Source organism: Oncorhynchus keta, chromosome 34 (genome assembly GCF_023373465.1).
Source record: "Oncorhynchus keta strain PuntledgeMale-10-30-2019 chromosome 34, Oket_V2, whole genome shotgun sequence".
NCBI lineage: Eukaryota > Metazoa > Chordata > Actinopteri > Salmoniformes > Salmonidae > Oncorhynchus > Oncorhynchus keta.
The window spans coordinates 42298439-42325778 of record NC_068454.1 but is presented as its reverse complement, the minus strand read 5'-3'; the positions used below and the strand labels follow the sequence as shown (position 1 = coordinate 42325778).

The window sequence follows — 27340 nt, the reverse complement described above, 5'->3', positions numbered from 1 at the left end:
ACAGATTTAAGTTTCCCTGCATTAAAGTCCCCGGCCACTTGGAGCACCTCCTCTGGCTGAGCATTTTCTGTTTGCTTATGGCGGTATACAGCTCATTGAGTGCAATTTTAGTGCAAGCATCAGTTAGTGATGGTAATTAGACAGCTACGAAGAGTATAGATGAAAACCCTTTGGTAGATAGTGTGGTCTACAGCTTATCATGAGATACTACCTCAGGCGAGCTAAACCTTGAGACTTTCTTAGATATCGTGCACCAGCTGTTGTTTACAAATACACATAGACCGCCACCCCTTGTCTTACCAGAGGCTGATTTTCTATCCTGCCGATACAGTGTATAACCCGCCAGCTGTATGTTATTCATGTCGTCGTTCAGCCACAACTCGGTGAAACATAAGATATTACCATTTTTAATGTCCGTTGGTAGGATATACGTGCTTGTAGTTCATCCACTTTATTACCCAGCGATTGTACATTGGCCAGTAGTACCAATGGCAAAGGCAGATTAGCCACTTGTCGCCGGATCCTCACAAGGCATCCAGATCTCCTTCTGCGAAACCTCCATTTCTTTCTCCTGCGAATGAAAGGGATGAGGGTCTGTTCGCGTGTCTGGAGTAAATCCCTCTTGTCCGACTCATTAAAGAAAAATTATTTGTCCAGTTCAAATTGAGTAATCGCTCTTCTGATGTCCAGAATCTATTTTCGGTCATAAGAGACTGTAGCAGCAACATTTTGTGAAAAAAAGTGACAAAGAGCCCATAAAACAGCAGCCATCCCCTCCGGCGCCATCTTAACACCACACTAGAGCTTCAACAAACGGACTGACCATGCCAGTGCTGCAGAGGTACAGTGCCTTCAGAAAGTATTCATACCCCTTGACATATTCTACATTTTGTGGTGTTACCGCCTGAATTCAAAGTTGATTAAGTAGATATTTTTCTGATACATTTACAAAAATACCTCATTATGACAAAGTGATATCATGTTAAGATTTATTTGCAAATATATCGAAAATGAAATTATCATTTATAATTTTCACTCCAGCTCAGGTGCATCCAATTTCCTTTGATCATCCATGAGATGTCACAACATGATGATTGGAGTCCACCTGTGGCCAATTCAATTGTTTGGACATGTTTTAGAAAGAAACAAAGCTTTCTATATAAGGTCCCACAGTTGACAGTCCATGTCAGAGCAGAAAGTAGGCAAGTCAGTTAAGAACAAATTCTTATTTACAATGACTGCCTACCCCGGCCAAACCCGAACCCTGGTGACACTGGGCCAATTGTGCGCCGCCATATGGGACTCCCAATCACGGCCAAATGTGATATAGCCTGGAATCGAACCAGGATCTGTAGTGACACCTCTAGCACTGAGATGCAATGCCTTAGACTGCTGCGCCACTCGGGAGATCCAGATACTATAACATGAAGTCCAAGGAACTGGCCGTAGATCTCCGAAATATAATTGTGATGAGGCATATGCCGTATCTGGGGAAGGGTATAAAACTATTTATAAGGTGTTAAAATCTTCCAAAAGCACAGTGCTCTCCATCATTGGGAAATTGAAAAAATATGGAACTACCCAGACTCTGCCTAGAGCTGGCCGTTCGACCAAACTGAGCAACCGGGCAAGAAGGACCTTGGTCAGGGAGGTGACCAAGAACCCAGTGACCACACTGACAGAACTACAGCACTTCACCAATCTGGGCTTTATAGGAGAGTGACCGGGCGGAAGCTACTCCTGAGAAAAAAGGCACATAGCAGCACGCCTGGAGTTTGCAACAAAATAAAGCAAATGGTCTGATGAGACATTATTTAAAAAAGCCAATTAATGGTGTGTAATACAAAATTGAAAACTGACATAAAATTTATGGAAAGGTGGAAAGAAAAATAGTTTTAACCAATAGGGATATAGCTTTCTAAAATATTGTTTTTTAAAGACAGGTCTTTCATTTCTCTTTATTTACAGAGCTCTATGCACATAAATACTTTACAGTTTAATACTTTTACAACACGATTCTTTAGATAATAGATATAGTTTCATGCCACACTTTGAAGAACTGTAAAGAATATATATTGAAATGTTTAGATGGAGGAATAATTGTTTATACAATTAAGCTACTCTACCAGCACACAGTGCAAATGTTGAATACTTGGATGGTTATAAAATGAATTCACAAAAAAAAAGAGGCCATTGCAAAGTCTGTTACTCTAAAATGACCTTTGAACCCTGCAATATGTCAGTCCTTGCATCAGTTTGATCAGCCAAGTGCTATTGAACGTGCCATGTCAAAGAAGCTGACATTGGGCTCAAGCATTTCTTCATTGATTTCATCTCAGTTATCAGCATGGGCGTCAAACGTGGACCACTATATGATTTGACGCACGACATTCAAGTTTTTTTTAAACTCTGATTATTTTAAAAGATTATATATTGGGGAAATAGCAAAAAAATCCCTACAATGCTGAGAATTCCCAGGTAAGGCTGTCTAGGCCATGAGACAAGTGTTTTTTTGTCTTTCATCAGTGTGAGGCCCCGCTGATGTTGCTTGAACAGAAACGGCTATTTAGGCAGAAATGATCTAAAGCAGTACATTGGGCATATAGATTTACCTTTAAAAACCAATAACAGTATTATTGTAACCCTCCCATGTGGTTGGTGTTAGCGGCATATTATTCAGCCAATCATTGGGCCATCAGACTTCTGTTGTTAGCTCGGAGATCTTGATGTTGACAAACAGAGAAGACAGAGGGATTGCCGTCCCATCTTTGGACAGAAGGTGGATATGGCGATATCCTGTGAAGTGTGGGGAGAGGAGCCAGAAGAAATTCAGCTTGTTGTCATGAAGAACCACTTGGAAACCATGACTCATACAGTAAAATATGTACATTTGTACATAACAGGCTTACATTAAAACACTCAGCAGAGATGTCAAATTCTGACAAGATTCATCAATTGATTTAACCTTTAGCGAGTCAATAGGATCAAATTATTTTGTACAATCATTTAATGAAAACGGCAATTGGGATTTACCCAGTTGTCCAGACTTCACCCTCAGCTGTAATATGATAAGGTCAATCTTACCTGGCTGAATACAGGTGAAGGGCACAGTGAACTGGCCCATGAAGTCGTTCCTGGAGGACTTGTCATAGTCCTCCACCACAAAACGCACCAGGGCCAACTCAGGGACATGGACGATGAAATTGAGGGTCTCATTCCACAGAGGGTTAAAACCTGTAGGCAGGGGGCAGCAGAGTCCAGGTTTTAGTCAGCCAAGAGAAGTACAGAGGTTCTATCTAATTCACTAAAACATGGCATGGTGTAATAATAATGATAATGCATGCTTTTCTTTTTTTTTACATCCGTAACAGTAGAAAGTTTGGACACACCTACTCATTCAAGAGTTTTACTTTATTTTGACTATTTTCTACATTGGAGAATAATAGTGAAGACATCAAAACTATGAAATAACACATATGGAATCATGTAGTAACCAAAAAAAGTGTTAAACAAAGAAAAACCTTTGAATGAGTAGTTGTGTCCAAACTTTTGACCGGTACTTTATATTTCTAACGAGTCTTAGTTTATTGGATAGAAGATAGAGGAGAGTTGAAATAACATTGGGCCGAATTGGAACCCATGCTGCTGCGGCTCATGTGCACTGGAGGAAGCGGCCGAGACCACTTTAGGCCACAAAGCATGCATTTTAGACCAGGAGTAAGCTGGGTCTGTACAAAGACCCCAATGAATGTGTTTTGACAGTCCTTGAAAGCTGGTCCCTCACCGTTGTTGTCAATGTAACTAGTTTCTTGCTTGGCTTGGTCCTGAAATACTCCGTAGATCTCCACTCTAACCAGAGGGTCAACGATAGAGCCCTCCTTGTGGTTCACCTTTGGTAGCTGCTGCCCACTGATCACCTTATGGACAACACATGCACATAAAAATCAAAACTCAGACAAGGATACATACTCAAAAACGTTGCAAATTAAACCGGCAAAACACATTAACTGTACATGCACACAACAAAACACAACAGACAGTTGTTTCTGGACCTGGATAGACAGGCGGATTGATGTGTAACCATTCCGGTCCTGGGGTCTCTCTGGATCAAAAGAGTCATCATTCCTCATGAAGTCAGGTTTGAGGACGTAGCCGCAGCAGCCGTTCTGACTGAAGAGCCCATCGTTCAGATCCATCTCTGGCCCAGCTGTCTGGAAGTTCAGAGCCACTAAGAGAACATCAAATAAATGCATACAGCTCTTTTCACAAATTTGTCACAAAGTGAAGAAGAGTGAGGAGACAACGTGCTTGTAGTCTCTAACTCTCCTTGGCTTGCACCCTGTTTCTCTCCAGACCCATCTACATGATGTGTTACCTTGCCATTTCGGGCAGTTAAACCTTCTCCTTCTTTCTTTCAGCCAGGATGCAAGCAATGCATGTACGGATGTGTACGGTGTGTTTCACCAGGCCTAATGTAATGTATAATAGAAACAACAGGTTCTAGGCCTGTTTAAGGTAAATCGTCTGGGACAGAGAGTGTATAAAAAAAATAAAAAAGCAAAGTTTTACGTTATGTGCTAGCTGGGCTATGCCTGAACTTGCCCAGCTAGCACATAATGTTCCAGGAACATACATTCTGTTCTCAGAACATAAAGAAATCGTCCCATAAAAACCACAAGAAAAACCTTTGTAGCGTTCAAAGAGAACGTTCTAAGAAAGTTTTTGAACAACATAGACATTCCGTTCTCAGCATCAACAGAACTCTCTCTCTATCCTCTATCTTGTGAAGCGTGTTCAGGAGTGTGGACCTCGCACACTAATTGGCCACACCTGATCTTAATGAGTGCTTGTTTTCTTTTGGAATTGGGTTTGTTTGAATAGACTAAAATGAAAAGCTTTGTATGCATGAAAAAAACATGGCATGCTAGCTCCATCCTGGTGGCACATTGGACTAATTCCATGGATAGAGAACAGAAGATTATGGGCTCTATTTTCGGCTGGCATTAAGACGGCGCTAGCGTCGATCTCATGTTCGTTGGAAATTTCAACCTGTTAAAGCTAGCGCTCTGCTATTTTCAAACTGTTGGCAATTTACCTGTCTTATATCAGCTCGCTTGCGCTCAGATGGGAGGGATAGAAATATTTGATATGTTGATATGTATGTTTCCTTAAAAACGTGATCCAAAGTTCTCATTTCAGGCAGGGCGAGTAGGGATATGTAGGACCAACCAAAAGCTGGTTTTATCAGTAACACGGTTGGTTACGGCATGAATTTTGACAGTGGAAAAACACAGCCTATGTAGCCGTGATGCACACTGTCAATATGCACATGGAAGAAGAGTTTTAAGAAACATAAAACTATAGTTTTTACCCCATTTCATTTTATTTGATTGAAAACCAAGCATAGTCTCCCTTCCTCTCAATGAAAGCTGTTTATTTTTGTCCTGACCAATGCAGTCAGGACTGTTGAAAAAAGGGTTTGTCTCGTGAGACCACTTGGAAATAAAACTTAATCACCGAAGCTTATTAAAAGAGCTAACGTTCCCTTTTTTTTATCTTTGTATTGTAGGCAGGCCTACATTATTATAGCCATGCAGATCCCTCGGTGAATACTGGTGAACCTCGTTTTTAGAAGTTGTTTTCCTGTAACAATTGCTTGTTTTTACGTTTCATATGTTCAAAACCCAAGCCCTCCGTAGGCCAGGGCTGCCCAACCCTCTTTCCTGGAGCTCGACCGTCAAGGGCGTTTTCAGTCCGACCCTAATTTAACACACCTGATTCTAATTAGCTGCTCAACAAGACATTAACTAGCTGAATCAGATATGTTAAATTAGGGTTGGACTGAAAACCTACAGGACAGGAGATCTCCAGGAAGAGGGTTGGGCAGCCCTGCCCTAGGTCTACTATAATGAAGGCTGGCTCAACAGCAATACGTCTTGTCTTTTTTTATACTGCCGATTTTATTATATTGTAATGACCTGGCTGGATCATAAAGGAACAATTGTCCAGACATAGGATTGAGTTTACGAATTCACGGCTACTGTTTGGCCGTAGCCCATGCCAAATAAATGAAAGATACCAGTATAAAACAACAGCGACCTTCTCTTGTGGGGAGAAAAAAGGGGTAAAATGAAAAAAAGATGGTTCCAATATATTTATAAAACATATTTGGGAGCAGTATAACATTGAGTGGACATTCTCTCTTTGTCTTTATATTGGATCTTTGTCCAGCTACAGTGAAAAATGTTGATGTGTGTAAAACCCTCCATAGTCTGTGTAGTTGTAATATTATATATATGCCCACAGGGAGTGATTATGGTGCCTGTAGCTGTATTGGACATAACCTATTTAAAAACAAGTTGTTGTTGTGTTTTGTTTATCATTTGATAATTATCTGTTGTCTTTTTAGGCCTTATCAGTAAAGAATTTAATCTTGCCTATTGACAACGTTTTGCATTTCCATGTTCAGCCATAATGCAATTTACAGTAGGCCTAGCCCCAATATCAGTGTGAATGCTACCATTCATAAGTTTGGACACACCTAATCATTCAAGGGTTTTTCTTCATTTTTCTATTTTCTAGAATAGAGAAGACATTAGAACTGTGAAATAACACATATGGAATCATGTAGTATCCTAAGAAGTGTTAAACAAATCAAAATATATTTTAGATTCTTCAAAGTAGCCACCCTTGTATAAACACTTTGCACAGCATCACCAGCAAAGAAGGAGAGTGATGTTGCTGCATCAGATGACCTGGCCTCCACAATCCCCCGACTTCAACCCAATTGAGATGGTTTGGGATGAATTTATATTTGATATTCTTCAAAGTAGCCACCCTTTGCCTTGATGACAGCTTTGCACACTCTTGGCATTTCCTCAACCAGCTTCATGAGGAAGTCACCAGGAAAGCATTTCAATTAACAGGTGTGCATTGTTAAAAGTTAATTTCTTGAATTTCTTTCCTTATTATTGCGTTTGAGCCAATCAGTTGTGTTGTGACAAGGTAGGGTTGGTATACAGAAGATAGCCCTATATGGTAAAATACCCAAGTCCATATTATTGGAAGAACAGCTCAAATAAGCAAAGACAAAACGACAACCCATCATTACTGTAAAGATGGCACCGACTTCTAGTCCTTAGGAAACTTTGCAGTATTTTTTTTTATGTATTATTTCTTCCATTGTTAGCCCAGAAAATCTCAAGTGTTATTACATACAGCCGGGAAGAACTATTGGATATTAGAGCGACGTCAACTTACCATCACTACGACCAGGAATTCGACTTTCCTGAAGCAGCTCCTTTCTACGTACCACCCAGGGCATTTGAATTGATTCCAGAGGCTGACCCAAAACAACGCTGCCGGAGAAGAGGTAGACGGAGCAGTCTTCTGGTCAGACACACCCCCCACCGCTTCCGAGTATATTACTCGCTAATGTCCAGTCTCTAGATAACAAGGAAGACAAAATTAAGGCAAGGGTTGCTTTCCAGAGAGACATCAGGGATTGTAACACACTCTGTCTCACGGAAAATCTCTCGAGATATGCTGTCGGAGTTGGTACAGCCACCTGGATTCTTTGTGCATCGTGCCGACGGGAATAAACATCTCTCCGGGAAGAAGAAGGGCGGGGGTGTATGTTTATGATTAACGACTCGTGGTGTAATTGTAACAACATACAGGAACTCAAGTCCTTTTGTTCACCTGACCTAAAATTCCACAATCAAATGCCAACTGTATTATCTCCCAAGGGAATGATCCTCGATTATTGTCACAGACGTGTATATCCCCCCTCAAGCCAATACCACGACAGCCCTCAAGGAACTTCACTGGACTTTACTTTATGCAAACCATATATTCTGAGGCAGCATTTATTATAGCTGGTCATTTTAACAAAGCAAATTTGAGAACAATTCTATCAGCATATTGACTGTAGATCTCACGCTGGAAAAGCACTGGATCACTGCTACTCTAACTTCCGCGATGCATACAATACCCTCTTCACCCTACTTTTGGAAAATCTGACCACGACTCTATTTTGCTCTTCCCTTCATACAGGCAGAAACTCAAACAGGGTGTACCCGTCCTTCTTTGCCAGCTTTGAGGACAATACAGTGCCACTAACGCAGCCCGCTACCAAGGACTGTGGGCTCTCCTTCTCCGGGGCTGACATGAGCAAGACATTTAAACATGTTAACCTTCGCAAGGCTGCCGGCCCAGACAGCATCCCTAGCCGCGTCCTCAGAGCATGCGCAGACCATCTGGCTGGTGTGTTTACGGACATATTCAATCTCTCCCTATCCCAGTCTGCTGTCCCTACATGCTTCAAGATGGCCACCATTGTTCCTGTACCCAAAAAGGCAAAGGTAATTGAACTAAATGACTCTCTCCCATAGCACTCACTTCAGTCATCATGAAGTGCTTGGAGAGACTAGTCAAGGATCATATCACCTCCACCTTACCTGTCACCCTAGACATACTTCAATTTGCTTACCACCCCAATAGTTCCACAGATGATGCAATTGCTATCACACTGCACACTGCCCTATCCCAATGACTACAGCTCAGCATTCAACGCCATAGTACCCTCCAAGCTCATCATTAAGCTTGAGGTCCTGGGTCTCAACCCCGCCCTGTGCAACTGGGTCCTGGACTTCATGACAGGCCGCCCCCAGGTGGTGAAGGTAGGAAACAACATCTCCACTTCACTGATCCTCAACACTGGGGCCCCACAAGGGTGCGGGCTCAGCCCCCTCCTGTACTCCCTGTTCACCCATGACTGCGTGGCCATGCACGCCTCCAACTCAATCATCAAGTTTGCAGACGACACAACAGTAGTAGGTTTGATTACCAACAATGACAAGACAGCCTACAGGGAAGAGGTGACGGCACTCGGAGTGTGGTGTCAGGAAAACAACCTCTCACTCAACGTCAACAAAACAAAATGAGATGAGTGTGGACTTCAGGAAAGAGCAGAGGGAGCACACCCCTATCCGCATCGACAGGATAACAGTGGAGAAGGTGGAAAGTTTTAAGTTCCCCGGCGTACACATCACTGACAAACTTAAATGGTCCACCCACACAGACAGTGTGATGAAGAAGGTGCAACAGCGCCTCTTCTTCCCCAAGAGGCTGAGGAAATTTGGCTTGTCACCTAAAATCCAACTTTTACAGATGCACAATTGAGAGCATCCTGTCAGGCTGTATCATCGCCTGGTATGGCAACTGCACCGCCCACAACCACAAGGCTCTCCAGAGGGTGGTGCGGTCTGCACAATGAACCATGGGCAAACTACCTGCCCTCCAGGACACCTACAGCATCCGATGTCACAGGAAGGCCAAAAAGGTCATCAAGGATAACAACCACGTGAGCCACTGTCTGTTCACCCCATTACCATCCAGAAGGCAAGGTCAGTACAGGTGCATCAAAGCTGGGACCGAGACACTGAAAAACAGTTTCTATCTCAAGGCCATCAGACTGTTAAACAGCCATCATTAACACAGACAGGCTGCTGCCTACATACAGACTTGAAATAATTGGCCACTTTAATAAATGGATCACTAGTCACTTTAGTAATGCCACTTTAATAATGTTTACATATCTTGCATTACTTATCTCATATATGTATGTGTCACGACTTCCGCCGAAGTCGGCTCCCCTCCTTGTTCGGGCGGGGTTCTGCAGTTGACGTCACTGGCTTTCTAGCCATGGCCACTCCATTTTTCATTGTTCCATTTGTTTTGTCTTGTTCCCCGCACACCTGGTTTACATTCCCTAATCACACTGCATATATTCCTCTGTTCCCCCCATGTCTTTGTGTGGAATTATTTTGTTATGTGTTTAGTGTTATGTGCCAGACTGGTTTTCCGCCGGGTATCGTGATTTGACCCGTAGTATGTTTATTGTCATACATTTGCATTATTGTGAGTGTTTTTGTGCTGATACACTTTTGCCATTGGCTGGAGGGTTGTTGACGCAGTTGCGTCTGTCTTTTGTGCTTCTGCCAAATAAAGTGCGCCTGATCACAACTCTCTGCTTTCCTGCACCTGACTTCTCACCAGTAGCGCACAACCTTGACAGTATGCTGTATTTTGTACCATCTATTGAATCTTGCTCTGTCATTGCTCACACATATATTTATGTCTATATTCTTATTCCATTCCTTTACTTAGATTTGTGTTTATTAAGGTAGATTTGGTGGAATTTTTAGATTATATGTTAGATAGTGCTGCACTGTCGGAACCAGAAGCACAAGCATTTTGCTACATCGCAATAACATCTGCTAACCATGTACACTCCCGTTCATAAGTTTGTTGTCACTTAGAAATGTCCTTGTTATCCATGAAAACATACATGAAATGAGTTGCAAAATGAATAGGAAATATAGTCAAGATGTTGACAAGGTTGTGAATAATGATTTTTAATTTAAATAATAAATGTGTCCTTCAAACGTTGCTTTTGTCAAAGAATCCTCAATTTGCAGCAATTACAGTTTTGCAGACCTTTGGCACTCTAATTGTCAATTTGTTGAGGTAATCTGAAGAGATTTCACCCCATGCTTCCTGAAGCACCTCCCACAAGTTGGACTGGCTTGATGGGCACTTCTTACGTACCATATGGTCAAGCTGCTCCTACAACAGCTCAATAGGGTTGAGATCCGGTGACTGTGCTGGCCAACCTGGTTAAAGACAGAACACCAACTGATTGCTTCTTCTTAAATAGTTATCGCATAGTTTGGAGCTGTGCTTTGGGTCGTTGTACTGTTGTAGGAGAAAATCGGCACCAATTAAGTGCCGTCCACAAGGTATGGCATGGCGTTGCAAAACGGAGTGATAGCCTTCCTTCTTCTAGATCCCTTTCACCCTGTACAAATCTCAAACTTTACCACCACCAAAGCACCCCCAGACAATCACATTGCCTCCACCATGCTTGACAGATGGCATCAAGCCCTCCTCCAGCATCTTTCATGTTTTCTGCGTCTCACAAATGTTCTTCTTTGTGATCCGAACACCTCAAACTTAGACTTGTCTGTCCATAACTCTTTTCCAATCTTCATCTGTCCAGTGTCTATGTTCTTTTGCCCATCTTAATCTTACATTTTTTCTATGCAACTCTGCCTAGAAGGCCAGCATCCTGGAGTCACCTCTTCACTGCGTCTATTTCTCAAACTAGACACTCTATTGTACTTGTCTTCTTGCTCAGTTGTGCAACTGGGCCTCCCACTCCTCTTTCTAAATTCTAAATTATAGATGGGCTAAATTATAGATGGGCTATGTACAGGTGTAGTAATCTGTGAGATGCTCTGACAGCCGGTTCTTAAAGCTAGTGAGGGAGATAAGTGTTTCCAGTTTCAGAGATTTTGTAGTTCGTTCCAGTCATTGGCAGCAGATAACTGGAAGGAGAGGCGGCCAAAGGAGGAAGTGGTTTTGGGGGTGACCAGAGAGATATACCTGCTGGTGCACGTGCTACAGGTGGGTACTGCTATGGTGACCAGCGAGCTGAGATAAGGAGGGAATTTACCTTGCAGGGTCTTGTAGATGACCTAGAGCCAGTGGGTTTGGCGACGAGTATGAAGCAATGGCCAGCCAACAAGAGCGTACAGGTCGCAGTGGTGGGTAGTATATGGGGCTTTGGTGACAAAACGGATAGCAGGCGGCAACAGTGAGAGACCAGTTTTTAGTGAGGTGGATTTTTAAAAGTAGAAGTTCAAATTGTTTGGGTACAGACCTGGATAGTAGGACAGAACTCTGCAGACTATCTCTGCAGTAGATTGCAACACCGCCCCCTTTGGCCGTTCAATCTTGTCTGAAAATTTTGTAGTTAAGGATGGAGATTTCAGAGTTTTTGGTGGTCTTCCGAAGCCAGAATTCAGACACGGCTAGAACAATATATTTGGAGTTGTTTAACACTTTTTTTAGTTACTACATGATTCCATGTGTTATTTCATAGTTTTGATATCTTCACTATTGTTATACTCAAACCCTTGAATGAGTAGATGTGTCCAAACGTTTGAATGGTACTGTATATATTTCCATATTGAAGCCATGCAATTACTTAGAACAGTGTGGACTGCAAACAGGTTCAAGTTAACGTATTTAGCAAAGATGGGATAGGTCTACATTTTGTCATTTCGTTTTTGCAAGCTATTTAACAAACTATGATGGACTAACATTGGAATTGGAGTTGATTCCAAGGCAATGCATAAAAGACCGTAAATACACAACTTGAACAAACCCTATTTTTAGCCACGGAGCATGTTCTGATTGGCCAGTGAGGGGTCAAGCCTCGACACACATACTTATTTATTCATCAAAACCCAATCCTTTCGCACCACCACAATCATTATTATTGGTTGTGAAAATAGCTAAATATTCACCCCGAACCTATAGCGCTACCGCATTTCTATGTGTCCTATCTGTGCTTGGAGTTCAAAAAAGTTAACCCAAAAATAAGCATAAGCAATAACAGTGTTATTACAAATGTTACAATCAATTAAAGTTTTAAGGAAGCCTCAAAATAACCTAGAATTTTAGTTCTCAAAAGCGTTAATAAAACCTCCCAGGAAAACATTCAAGGAACCAGAGTAAATGTTCTCAGAACCTCCCTGCAACCTAAAAATAAACATTCCCAGAACAGACAACATTTTTTACTTCTGTTATCAGAACATTTAAAAACATTCAGTTTTACAGGTCAGTAAACGTATGACTTCATTCCCAGAATCAATGGGAAACCGAAACTGCTAGCTTGTTTAAAAACAGATTTACACTACAACATTGACCTGAGTACAAAATGGTTTAAGTGAAGAAGCTCTCACCTATCTGACAGCCTACGTTCCACAGCTCCTGTGGGTTGTAGTTGGAGGAGTCGGTCCTCATGCCACTGGGGTAGACCCTGCTCAGCTGTCTGCTGTTGTGGCGCACAAACTCTGCCCCTGAGAAAAACACAGCCATACAGTGATGCTTTTTTCTATCCCATAACCCAGGGGACCTACAACAGTGAATGGTTGTGAATTCCTAACCAATGATCCTTGGCAATATCGATACATTGTTTGGTATGTAGGTATTGCTAAAATAGTTCAGGGTGCACCTGTGTCCTTTGCAAGTTTCCTGGCCTTGGACTCAGAGAAGGAGGACATCTCGTAGCACTTGGAGTGCAGGCGAGAGTACTCAAAGCTGTGGAAATGAACACTCTTACAGTACACGACCAGATCCGATAGTTCCCTGGAGAACTTGGATTTCTGAAGAGACAGGACGTTACATGTAAGTGAACAAATATCACCTGCTTGGTGGCTATTAATTAAACCACGGCGTATCATGATTAGCTGGCAGGTCAAGGCACAGTGTTTATTGCTTGCTTAGTGTGTGATATTTTTTGCAAAATGGCAGAATGTATTGTCAGTAATAATCTAGTAATGTATAAGTGTAATAGTTGGTGCAGATGACGGCAAGAGGTTGCCAGTCGTTCACCTCCATCCATCCATCCCTCCTTCCGTCCATCCTAACAGATCCATCCATCCGTCTGTCCATCATCCGTCCGTTCATCCTTCCAGATACATACGTCCAGCCACGTACCTTATCATTGAGACGAAGGGCCTCTGCAGACAGGCTCTTAGGGTCAGCCTCATCTTCGTCGCTGACCTCATCAGTGACCTCATCGGTCAGCGTTTCACTTTCTTCTACGCCGCCAATCTTCTTCGCTTTCAGCAGGACCTTTCCCTTCAGATCCTTGTATGAGTATGCACGAATCCAAGAACACATGCGCGTACGGGCGCACACACACACACACACACATACATACACACACGTGTATAGATGACAGTGTACAATAACTGATGCCAATGAATAGATGATGTCATGTATTATACGTAGATGACGCCAAAGGAAATACTGTGCCATGTTTGAATATGATTTTTTTTAGTGTCTCAAATCTATTTGAGTGGTCCACAATATGTTTTTGTTTTATTTGTATTTTGTATCGTCAACTATTATATCATTTTGGAGTAACACTTTCTAACTAACTTTAGTCTAGCACACACATACACAAACACACACCTCATTGGATATTTATCTTTCTTTTAAGTGCTCTGACTGGAAGAAGAGTATGAAAATCACTGGAGACTTATGATTGTACTGCTCCCAGCATCACTGCTGAATAAAAACCTGAACAAAGTCATAGACAGGAAATCAAATACTTAGAGAACGTCTTCTCAATTGACTTGATAAATAGTTGACTTGCCTTGTTGAATAAGGGTTACAGTAGAGTAGATAAATAGAATAGAATAAACTTTGCTTGCCCAGGGACCCCAATCCTGGCAAACGGGCAACCCAGGGACCCCCATCATATGTTAGCAAAAATAAACACACACATCTTGTCTTATCAGGTGAATGTAATCAAAATGTTCAAATGAATAGATTTTGTAGACAGTTTCATTATCTAGACCTCCCCACTGATCATTGGAGAGGAAGTGTAAACTCTAACACTCCATTAGCTAGAAAGGTATCTTGGCTGCGTAGAAAAAAATGTTGCCGTTGTAAAGCTAATTTTCTGCCATTCTATACATTTTGCCATGGCTAATGCTTTGTTCCTCTGCTCAAACATTATCACAAAAATCATTGGCATGTGCCCTGAATTTTTCAATTCCTCCTGATTGTCCAGCTTTTATTTGATTGTTAGCTCTCAAAGATGGTATTATTTAAAAATGTATATAGTTCAATATTTTTCCTTCATGCTTTCTATCTGGTTTTTGTTGCTTTAAGTTGACACTGAAACTTCTTTTTCACCCCGAAAATCATCACTTAGATGGCCTTCCTAATAATGTTGTATACAGAAAAAAAGCCTGTAATTAGCACCAATGACTGTAATTTCCTCCATATTAAAGGAGATTTTGGTAATGAAGCCATTTATTTACTTCAGTGTCAGCTAGCATGCTAACTGTTCCTATAGACTTCCAATCATTGCGCTAACGCTAGTTAGCATTGGGCTTGTGAAAGTACATATAACTTCCTTCATGCTGGACGCAGAGACATAAAAATGGTATCCACAATGGTCCTCTTTTGCAGCTAGCGATAGTCAAATATGTACCTTTCACCACAAAATCCCCAACAAATTACTCCCCCCTCCAAAAAACAAAAATTTGCGGAGCCACTGCAGTACCACCCCGGACCCTGATCAGTGAATTGAAGCGGTCCAGTGTTGGTCTTACCTGAGGAGAGGGCAGCTGTTGGGGAACCAGTCTGTCGAGGGGGGCCCTGAGCAGTGTGTCCCCCAGGATGGTGTCCAGGAGCTGGGCCATGACCCTCTGCTGCTCCATGCTGCAGTGGTTCTCCAGGGACAGGATGACAGGAAACTCAGACACCTAGGACACAGGGAGAGGGGACGGACGGAATTCCTAAAAGGATGTGTTGAACTTTGACAGTATTTTTTTTTTACAGTAGTTCTTCTGAGAAGAGGTGAAGGCTGAAGACAGGATGTTTTATGATGCTGTATACTTGGTTGAAGCAAAAACCAATACAGAAGACAAATGGACAGAACCACTAAGAGACTGGATTAGATTTAGAGTTGGGGATAGAGCTGCCGTGGTCATGGAGGCTACAGTTAATTCAGGTATTGAAGTGCCCACCTTGAAGGCGTACTCCGCCAGTGTGGTGATGACGTCTCTGAAAAGTATCTTGGACGTGAAGGTGTGGCCGTGATAAACAACCGGCTCTCCATTTGGCCCATCCCAACAGTCCACCTCGACGCAACGACAGCCACGCTTCAGAGCCCTGCACACAGACACACTGAGTTCAGCAGGGGTGCATATCAAAAGCTGTTTGAACAGTGCCTTACTGCCATGTAAGCTATAAAGGGTTGCAATGCTGAGTGTTTTGTTCCTCACTGGATGTAGGCCTCCTGGCTGCTCTGTCCTCGGAGCTGGTCGTCCATTAGGTAGGTGTTGTGGGAGGAGCAGATGAAGTAGTGGCTGAGGGGCTGGCTCATGTCCTGGTGCAGGGCCAGCAGCTGGGGATCCAAGATGGCGCCCTCCGGAGAGACCAGGTACATCTGGAAGCCGTCTATAGACATGGCCCCGTGTTTCTTGGCTGTGAGAAGACATGGGAAGTTCTGTCTTATATAAGTCAACCCAATCAGAAAATGCTCAGTAAACTACATCTCTCTGTTGATTGTGGTCGACAATGGCAGTTGATTACAATTGACTATGGTCAGTATAATTGTGGTCAATCATGGTTACTAGTTGAAAAATCTATATATATGGACATACAATATACTGTGGCAAACCTCTTCAAGGTTAGGAGCGTTTGTCACAAACTAAGTGGTAAACTGTCACCAAATCACCCAAGAATGAGAGTTCTTTCGAACAGGACAGTACCTGTGTGTTTGTTTCTCCGTCCTGGTCCACCCAGGCCGTAGGCGAGGTCAAGGATAGCAGGGTTCTGTACACAAATCGGGTTCTCGGTAGGTCCAGGTCCAAACGCCAACAGGTAAGTCCAAAACAATCCAGCTCATACACGGTAAATCCAATCAATCTCTATAGTCTCTTTCTCTATTGTTCATAGCTCCTTCCAGCACTCTCTCTTCCTCTTCCTGGTTTTTCTTGACCCTTTATCTGTGAGTCGGCTCCACCTTCTGAGGGTTCCCCTTGCTTCGGGGCCTTGTAGTTTTGGCGGTCGGCCATTTTGTGATCTGTAGTTCTGACAGGGGTGGCCATTTTAGTGATCGGGCAGAGCCCGTTTATTAGTTCTGCTCTCACATATCTGCCACTTATCACTCGACCCCCTTCTTTGCCACATATCTCTCCCCCTAGATCTGACCCCCCTAGGTCGGGCTACCGCAGCAAAATATGCATGCATGCGGGATAACCCATCCACGTTTCCCATTTCCTTCCCTGCTCTGTGTTTCAAGTCAAAATGAAACGGTTGGAGACTCAAAAACCACCGTATCACCCGAGCGTTCTTCTCTTTAGCCCTATGCATCCAGGTGAGTGGGGCATGGTCACTGATGAGGGTGAAGTGGCGCCCCAGCAGGTAGTACTTCAGGCTTTCTAGAGCCCACTTTACTGCCAGCGCCTCTTTCTCAACGACTGAGTAGTTGGTTTCCCGTGGTTCCAGCTTCCTGCTTAAAAACAGGATGGGGTGTTCCACCCCTTCTACCTCTTGGGATAGCACTGCTCCCAAGCCGACCTCTGAGGCATCCGTCTGAACCACAAACTATTTCTCAAAGTCTGGTACCACCAGCACTGGGTTACAGCAGAGAGCCTCCTGTAATGTCCTAAATACTTTGGTGGCCCTTTCATCCCATTTGACCATGTTTGGCCCTCTGGCTCTAGTCATGTCGGTAAGTGGGGCGGCCACTGTGGCATAACTTGGGATGAACTTCCGGTAGTAACAGGTCAGCCCTAGGAAGGCTCGGACCTGCTTCTTATTTACTGGTTTCGGCCATTCTCTAATTGCTTTCACCTTCTTATGTTGGGGTTTGATTAACCCTCTTCCCACAGTGTATCCCAGATACTCTGTTTCCTCCACAAAACACTTGGCAGGGTTTGCCGTGAGCCCTGCCTTTCTAAGGGCATCTAACACTGCCTGTACCCGGGGTAAGTGGGATTCCCAATCTGGGCTGTAGATCCCCACGTCATCTAAATAAGCTGTGGCGTATGCTTTGTGCGGTTTTAGGACTTTGTCCATGAGCCGTTGAAAGGTGGCTGTGGCCCCGTGTAAGCCGAATGGCATGACGGTGTATTGAAACAAACCGTCAGGTGTTGCAAAGGCTGTCTTTTCTTTGGCCCTGGGGGTCAGAAGAATTTGCCAGTACCCTTTTGTCAGATCAAGGGTCGTAATGTACCGAGCATGACCAATTTTCTCCAGTAGTTCATCTACTCGGGGCATGGGGTAGGCATCAAACTTCGAGATTTCATTTACCTTCCGAACCGCAAAGACCCATCGGGCTTGGAGACCATCACAATTGGGCTAGACCACTCACTATGTGACTCCTCGACCACTCAAGCTATCAACATTTTCTCAGTCTCTGCTCTAATCGCGGCCCGTCGAGCCTCGGGTACCCGATATGGCCTCATACTCACTTTTCTCCCTGGTAGGGAAACGATATCATGAGCCGTAACCTCAGTTCGGCCAAATACCTCTGAAAACACATCTCTGTTTTTCTGGATCAGGGTCTTTACTTCCTGTACTTGCGCTGGGGACAGAGTGGGTGAAATATTTACTTCGGCTGTCTCCTGAATGTGTGTGGGGTATGTGACCATTAGTGTTTCTCTCTCTCTCCATGCTTTTAACAGGTTTATGTGATAAATCTGTTCCTGGGGCCGTCGACCTGGCTGTCGGATCCGATAATTGACTTCTCCTATTCTCTCCAGTACTTCATATAGTCCTTTCCATGTGGCTAGTAGTTTACACTCTACCGTGGGGATCAGCACTAACACCTTATCTCCCGGTTGAAATTCCCTCAGGGTAGCCTGCCGGTTATAAGTATGCCGCTGGTGTTCTTGTGTTTGTCTCATGTGCTCTCTGACGATGGGCATGACTGTGGCTATCCGGTCTTGCATTGCCGTGACGTGCTCTATGACACTAGTATACGGGGTGGATTGGTGCTCCCAGGTTTCCCGGGCGATGTCTAAGATTCCCCGGGGATACCTCCCATATACCAGCTCAAAGGGAGAAAACCCCAGCGAGGCTTGAGGAACCTCTCTAATGGCAAACATCAGATACGGCAACATGCAATCCCATTTTTTCCCATCCTTTTCGATTACCTTCCTGAGCATTGACTTCAGGGTTCGGTTGAATCTCTCAACCAGCCCGTCCGTCTGAGGATGGTAAAACCGATGTCCTCAACTGTTTCACCTGCCACAGTTTACAAAGGTCCGCCATAAGGCGGGACATAAAGGGGGTCCCCTGGTCGGTAAGGATCTCCTTTGGAACCCCTACCCTGGTGAACAAGAGCACTAATTCCTTTGCAATATTTTTGGAAGTCATCGTCCGAAGGGGAATGGCTTCTGGGTAGCGAGTGGCATAATCTAGAATGACCAGAATGTATTGGTGCCCTCTGGCGGATTTGGGTAGTGGGCCCACTAAATCCATCGCTATCCTCTCAAATGGCGTTTCGATTATGGGGAGTGGCACGAACAGGCTTCTAAAAGCTGGTCGGGGAGCTGTTAACTGGCACTCCAGGCACTCTCCACAATGCCGAGCCACTTCAGCTTGAATTCATGGCCAGTAAAACCTCCTTACAATCCGGTCTCGGGTTTTATCGATACCAAGGTGTCCACCCAGAATGTGCCCATGAGCTAGATCCAGTACTGTCCTCTGGTACCGAGTGGGAACCAACAACTGTTCCACCACATCAACCCCTATTTTCGAGACTCTGTACACCAAACCCTTTTTCATGATGAAGTGGAGAAAACTATTAGGCATCATCCCACCATTTATGGGAGTACCATCTACGACCTGCACATCTGCTCTGGCTTGTTGCAGGGTTGGATCCTGGTTTTGGGCCGTCCCAAAATTACTCAAGGACTCTGCCAGGTCTGCTGGTTCTAGATCATCGTCCTCTGGATTCAGATCGACCCCAGCCCCACTCGTACCGGGCTGTTCGTTATCAGCGAGGTTTGCCACTTCATCCTCCTCCTCCCCTACTAGCACCTGTGATGTTGTCCCCTGGGAGACCTCTTTTCTTGGCTTTGGTTGAAGGCCCCATGCTTCTTCCTGCTTGGTCAGGGTTGTTGGCTTCTCAAATATGCCATTCTTGTGGCCTAACTTCGCAAAGTTAGGAAAGTCTCTACCCAATATTACATTATATGGCATCTTTGGGACCACGCCGACCTCATAATCCAGCAGACCGTCCTCTGTTTGTATGCTCACTAAGGCCGTGGGGTACAGACGGGTATCCCCATGAATGCATGTAACACTGATATCCTGTCTTGTATCCAGTTTATGAGTCGGCACTAGGCCTGCAACGACCAGGGTTAGCATACTGCCGGAATCCAGCAGTGCTTCAACCTCTTTCCCTTCAACCTTCACCTTGCACATATGTTTGTTTCTTGATCTTTCAAGTGCAGTGGTTACAACAGGACATGCATACTGTATATCATCTTCATTTTCACCAAGGTTACATTGCATTGGCTCTTCTTTAATAGGGCAGTAGGCTGCAATATGTCCTGGTTGATTACAATTGTAACAGATAATAGGGGTTCGGGGGGGGAGACCCCCTCGACACCCAGTCCTGGTTTCCGTTTTTTCCTTAGTGTCTCGGCCTGATTCTGATTCTTTCCTGATGGCCCCACGCTGCTCTCTTCCCCCTCTATATGTTGGGACAGCCTTACCCTGTCCGCTGGTTCTCCCATGCCTGAGGAACGGGAATCTTTCCTCCTGTGCCTGCTCAGCTGTTCTTGCCGTACAATACCGTTCAACCAGGCCCACGAGATGGTCGGCGGAAAGTACCTCGTTCTGGGCAACCCATCGTCTCACTTCTTGGGGTAGACCTCGCTGAAACTGGTTGAGTACGATGGTCTCGACAATCTCGGCGGATGACCGGGTCTCTGGTCGCAACCATTTCCGTGCCAGGTGAATCAAGTCGAACGTCTGTGTTCGTGGGGGTTGTCCCGGGCGGTAGGACCACTGGTGGAAGCGGTGTGCCCTCACGGTATCGGTCACTCCCAGTCTAGTCAGGATCTCCCCCTTTAGTTTATCGTAATCCTGTGCATCTTTCAACTCCAGGTCGAAATACGCTTTTTGAGCATCCCCTGCCAGGTATGGTGCCAGAAGCCCTGCCCATTCTTCTTTCGGCCACTTCTCCCTCTATGCCGTCCTTTCGAAGGTGGTAAGATATGCTTCCACATCATCCTGCGCTGTCATTTTTTGAAGAAAATGATTGGCCCTCCTCTGGGTATTTGCAGCTGGTAATTGAGCCCCAATTTGGTCCGCTAGCCCCTTTAGGCCTTCTATTAACTCCTGGGTGTTTCTCTCTTGCTCTTCTGTGAGCAGCTGGTTGGTGCGGTGCTGGACCTGTAACGTGTCCTGATACATTCGCATTGCATCCTGATGAACTATTTGTTGAGCTCTAGTTGCCTCTTGTTGGGCGGCCGCCGCTTGTAACGGGGCCTGTATGGCTCCCTCCATACTCATTTTCCTGAAAAACGGTCCTAACCAAACAAAGCCAAAACAAAAAAATCTGACTCCCCTTTGGTGTGCTAACTGAACATTTATTTATTTTTTCCTTCTACCTAACCAGTGGTATGTTAGTCCATGCCCGCATCCTCCACCACGTATGGCAAACCTCTTCAAGGTTAGGAGCGTTTGTCACAAACTAAGTGGTAAACTGTCACCAAATCACCCAAGAATGAGAGTTCTTTCAAACAGGACAGTACCTGTGTGTTTGTTTCTCTGTCCTGGTCCCCCTAGGCCATAGGCGAGGTCAAGGATAGCAGGGTTCTGTACACGAATCGGGTTCTCGGTAGGTCCAGGTCCAAACGCCAACAGGTAAGTCCAAAACAATCCAGCTCATACACGGTAAATCCAACCAATCTCTATAGTCTCTTTCTCTATTGTTCATAGCTCCTTCCAGCACTCTCTCTTCCTCTTCCTGGTTTTTCTTGACCCTTTATCTGTGAGTCGGCTCCACCTTCTGAGGGTTCCCCTTGCTTCGGGGACTTGTAGTTTTGGCGGTCGGCCATTTTGTGATCTGTAGTTCTGACAGGGTTGGCCATTTTAGTGATCGGGCAGAACCCGTTTATTAGTTCTGCTCTCACATATCTGCCACTTATCACTCGACCCCCTTCTTTGCCACAATACAATACTTAATATAAGGACAAATATATATATAAAAAAAATCTTATTGGAACTGTAATGGAAATGTTAATGTTTGTGCTTTTCTTATAACTAATTTCTGTGTTCTATTCATATGATGTTCTATAAATCCATTTCTGTGTTCATGCAAGTGGCTGACTGTAGAAATCCTCGCTTATCAGTAACTGCAATTTGGCAGTATGACCAGACCTTTTTTTGAGAACAAATGAAAGATATCTCAGTTTAAAGGTTTCAGCTTGGAGAGAAAGAACCCTTGTAAGGTGTTGGTCTGTCCCATTTTATGAAACAGTATTGGTCGGTCACATGAATAAAACAAAACTGTAATGAATTAATTATGCTAAATTATGCAAATATAACATGTCTGTGTATAGCCGTATAAAAGACAACTGCTGGGTCTGCCCAGGCAGAGCTCCTGATTGACATGTGTACTATGGTTGTAACGCTTCTCGTTGGTGGAAGGAGAGGAGGACCAAGGTGCAGCGTCGTAAGTGTTCATATTATTTAATGAAATATGCAACAATAGACTAATTAATTTAATTTAAAATTGGCTTTGAGTGTCCCTGTGTAAGAATTTCCATGACAGAAACCCCCCCAAAAAATACAAAGTAAAAAAAATAAAAGGGCACAAAAAAACGTACAACATATTTTTTATGAAACATGGCGACTTGTTGACCGACCATTGTGGGCTCTTGTGGTTCACTCAGGTAGACTAGGTAATGATCATTGTGGTTGTCATTCGTTATGATTGACATTGTCTTAATGAGGCTATTAATGATCTCATTCATATAGTTGATTGTGGTTGACCACAGTTGCACAGTGGTCCATACCGTTCTCTGAGGGTTCATAGCGGTCAATCAACTCTTGGGCGTGCTCCAGACTCCTCTCCCCCTCCTGCTGCTCCTGCTTCAGGAAGTCCTCCAGCTCAGCGAGGGTTAATATCTGTCCGTCCCGAGAATAGTCCTGGAACACCCGCCACACATCCTCCCTCTCCGTCAGCATCTTATAGAACTGGACAAACTCCTCGTTCTCCAGACAACCAGACTCTGAGTTATCAGCCATCTGGGGGTAAAAGCAAAGAGCATAATACTTGTCTACTTCAGAGAAAAGGTGTTCCCATTAGATTTTATTTTCGATTAGAGTTCTACCACCTTATGATGGTAAACCACTGACGGTGTAGTCACTTACGATGACCTCATAGAAAAGCAACCAATGTTGGGGACAATTCCACCACTAACATCATCCGCATTTAACTACTGCTCACTATACTTTAAGGTTGATTAAGGTTGATTATGTCAAAATCCATGGATTTGCATGTGAGTATATGAGCATATGCCTAAATTCCAAATGAATGGGAAAGATAAGCACCCTCCCATTCATTTGGGATTGACAGACAAATAGCTGGATCTATACAAGAGTTAGCATGGGAGATGGACTCAATTCAAAAGTGAACAGTAGATGATGACGGTAACCTCACCGTGAAAAGGCGAAGAGCATACTCTTCATTCATGTCCACGTTCATCATCTTCAACAGTGTGCGCACCTCCTTGAAGTTCATCCGTCCATCTTTGTTTTTATCCGCCTTTTGAAACCAGTCCCAAATCCACCTGAGAAAAAGTAAGACGCTGGCTAAGGGCAACAATTAGTAAGAGTTAAGATAGAATGGAGCAACGTTATAGACCCTCATTGGTTTGTATGGTTAATCAATCCGTATGTTGTATTTAATGCTGAGCTTGGAACAAGGATACTGGTCGAGCCTCTCCTTGTCATTCATGCTCTTAGTGTTCTGGATCAGTTTGCGGACACCCCGGATCCAGACCTGCGCCTCGGACGGCGACTCCGCCACCAGGTCCAAGTTGCTGCGGCGACCACGGAACACCAGGGTGAAACAGAGGTCAGCGGGAAACTCATCAGCGATACTTAGCAGGATCTCCGACTGGTGACCCTCGCGCACCACATCCACGTCAGCCACAGAGACTAAGAGAGAACATTAGGCATCATGTGAAGACATACTCAGGCTTTTTCTATGCTAAAGTGATTTCTCAATAGATGATTGTATGCCTCATTCTTTTTTCATGAGAGAAATACTCTGGCCGTTCATTCAACTTTTTATCTACAGTCTGGTCAATTCTTATGCTGTTTCCTCCCTGCTTCCTCCACCCACCCAAACCCACACACTTGCAGTACTCACAGGTGGAGTGGCCTGTCCCTGCCCACCTGGACTTGTACCAGATGGTCTGGCCATCCTCCTGCAGGCGGAAGTGCCGCTGCTTCTTCCAAGAGCGAGACTTGACCTTCCTCAACATTGCCCCCGCCTTCATCACCTGGAGGTCCTCATCACCCTGGGCAACTGTGCAGGATCAGGGGTTAGTAGTCAAGGTTAGGGTCAAAAGTAATCTTAACCATCCTTACAAATATAGTCTTAATCAATTTAGACCTCATATTGTTTCTCTATTCTGGTTAATGGAGATTTTGATCAGAGGAAATTCTCTTAAGGATCCACACGTTTAAAAAAACTTTAGCCTAAAATGACATACCCAAATCTAACTGCCTGTAGCTCAGGACTTGAAGCAAGGATATGCATATTTGTGATATCATTTTAAAGGAAACACTTTGAAGTTTGTGGAAATGTTAAATCAATGTCGGAGAAAATAACACATTAGATCTAGAAAAAGATAATACAAAGAAAAAAACGTTATTTTTTTTGTTTTTGTACAATCATCTTTGAAATGCAAGGTAAAGGCCATAATGTATTATGCCAACCCAGGCACATTTTAGATTTAGGCCACTAAATGGCAGCAGTGTATGTGCAAAGTTTTAGACTGATCCAATGAAACATTGCATTTATGTTCCAAATTTTGTATCAAGACTGCCCAAATGTGCCTAATTGGTTTATTAGTACATTTTCAAGTTCATAACTGTGCACTTTCCTCAAACAATAGCATGGTATTCTTTCACTGTAATAGCTACTGTAAATTGGATAGTGCAGTTAGATTAAAAATAATTCAAGTTTTCTGCCAATAACAGATATGTCTATGTCCTGGGAAATGTTCTTGTTACTTACAACCTCATGCTAATCACAATAGCCTACGTTAGCTCAACCGTCCCGCGGGGGACCCACCGATCCTGTAGAGGTTTAAAATTGTATTATTGCATGATTGATGCAATCTCATGCAACCCTTTAGTATCTGTCAACTTACACAAGCTTTGGGGAGATTCCATTGCTAGCCTTGACACATGCCCCTGGGAATTTCCTGCAAAAAAAGAAGACAAAAATAATTGCTGTGATACATATTATGCTGTAATAGTGACACAAGTAAAATGATTCCCTCCCTACTTCCTGATCAGTGTGGACATCCATGGCTGAATAATCGATCTAACTGTGTCATCAACATTTTAGCTGGGTTGCATGCAGAGCTCAGAAATCCAATCAGACTTATGCTTTCTCTTTCTATCTACTGAGTGACTAAGAGGGAGAGGTGTAGAAGATTGACAACCCAAAGCTTGGCATTTCTTACAGTCGGTGTGCCGCATGGACTCAATTAAGTCTAGTGTAGTTTGCACTGCAGAATGCTCAAGCAGTATAGGAGTGAATGCAGTTTAACCAGGACAATACAGAGAATGAACCAGGTGTCTCATTCCTGAATCTAAAAAATTGCACCAAAAGTAACAGGTAACTCTCCAATTCATATGCGAATTCTCAAGTCATATGCCATAACCGAAATGACTCCAACCCTATTCTCTATGTCCCTGTGTTAGTATGACAACTACTTTTGGTGCTGCTATCAAATACAAATGTATTAGCCTTTGGAAGAAAATATATTCCGCACCAATCAGCTGTCTAGCCCCCAAGGGAAGAGGTGCTCAACTCCTCACAGAGAGGAAACTCACAAGAACGTATTGTATTGTACACTCCAAACAGTCAAATGTTCCATAAAGGGAGAGTTCAAATGGCTTCTCTTTCTTCTTTTTTTGGTTGTAGAATGTCTCCCTTTCCTCACATTGTCATTTTACAAACTTTGTAGAACAATGGCTAATTTTGATAGTATATTTTCTCTTTTTTTTACCGTTTACAGCAAGGTAAATTGTTCCATAGTTCAAAATACCACAAAGGCATTTCCTCCCAGCCCCACCGTTAGTTTGTGAGCGAAATATCCACTCCTTCTTCAGCAATACAAGTGTAAATGAAGCATTGTCCCTGAAGTACTGCAAAGAAACTATCTGTTTAATATTTTTTTAACAACACCAGTGATGTTTTTGATATGTGGTGTTTGTGAAAAGTTGTGAAAGAATAGGAAGAGCTCTCACAAAGCAGTCGTTTTCATGGACCCCTCCTATGACTACAGTATATTCTACACATACAGTATACACTCATGTGTACACACAAAGTCATACGATTCTAACCAATGAATAAACTTTTATGTTATGTTATTTGGTGGGCCGTTGCTAGTGTTTTGGAAATATGACTAATACCCAGCCACGTGCCTGAGAGTATCCACCTGACCACAAACACAGGGAGAGAATCCTGACTCACTGGCAAGTTGGTGTCATACTTTAAATGGGCTACTCACACTAAAAACTACTCAAAGTATTAAAGAAACACTGTTTATCAAGTGAAGTGGCAGCCTCATCATATGCCCATATGTCTTCACTGTACATTTAATTACAAGCTCCCCTTATTATAAACATCTGCGATATATGACCTTCATTGTAAATTAGGCTGTCATTGTAAATAAGAATTTGTTCTAAACTGACTTTAAAAAAATCACAAATAATATATATATATATATATATATCCAACGGAATGTTCAATTTCCCCTTTCATGAAAGCTCTGTACTCAACCCTCAATGGGCTGTTGCTACAGTTCAGGAGGAGCTGTGTGAAGAATCCTGTAAACAAATTCAGGTCCACCAGTCTCTTAGCACACATGTAAAATGTGCTTGTGCCATGTAGGGAGGCTGGCTGAAGGACAACAAAGTAGAACCAGCTGCTGTAATATGAGACAGAATCAAAACAGCAACCAGGGGGTAAGATTATAATCAAACCAACAACCGCAACACTAAACCACAACCTGTGCTGAACACATTATGTAGTGTAGGCTATGCCTTTTACAATCAAGATGAGGACAAATAGAATGAGTCAAAGGAGAAGAAATTACACTTACCAAATTGTAGACCTCTCCCTCGGGTCTTTGCCCTGGACCCGCTGGGGCTGCCACTGCTGTGAAGAGCTCCAGAATAGATTGGGGATGTTTGGTGAGAGATATCCAGGAAAAGGCTACAGGAAAAGGCTCCAGACCAGGATTAGGAAGTGTCAAAGATAGCTGGCCACCCAAAAGAGATAGGGGTCTGGTCGGGGTAGCAGGTCCAGTAGAAAGCTCCAGATCTATGGACGCTTAGGGAGTTTCCTGAGACCACTAGCCAAGCACTGGGCTCAGGAGATGGGGAGTGTCCAGAGGAAAGCTGGCTCAGTGTATATGTCCTCTATGCTCTACTTTGCCTGCTTCATCTGGGAAAACGTTGCCGCCTTCTGGTA

General features: G+C 43.6%; 1 protein-coding gene across 2 annotated transcripts; it reads right to left on the bottom strand.

The window, feature by feature from the left end:
- Positions 1–1942: 1942 nt before the first annotated feature.
- LOC118367167 (1-phosphatidylinositol 4,5-bisphosphate phosphodiesterase delta-4-like) lies at positions 1943–27340 on the bottom strand. 2 transcript variants are annotated; one of them, XM_035750273.2, is made up of 16 exons: positions 26970–27336; positions 25005–25058; positions 23996–24154; positions 23553–23781; positions 23282–23411; positions 22635–22866; positions 15876–16077; positions 15618–15762; positions 15201–15353; positions 13570–13722; positions 13085–13235; positions 12813–12929; positions 4053–4228; positions 3785–3917; positions 3085–3234; positions 1943–2796 (listed from the first exon to the last, which is right to left on the bottom strand). In XM_035750273.2, the coding sequence occupies exons 2-16, from the start codon at positions 25024–25026 to the stop codon at positions 2696–2698; spliced, it is 2253 nt and encodes a 750-aa protein (XP_035606166.1). In that variant the 5' UTR covers positions 25027–25058; positions 26970–27336; the 3' UTR covers positions 1943–2695. The 2 variants fall into 2 exon arrangements, with proteins under 2 accessions (XP_035606166.1, XP_052349865.1); XM_052493905.1 differs by lacking the exons at positions 1943–2796; positions 3085–3234; positions 3785–3917; positions 4053–4228 and adding an exon at positions 7291–7445 and having other exon boundaries at positions 26970–27340.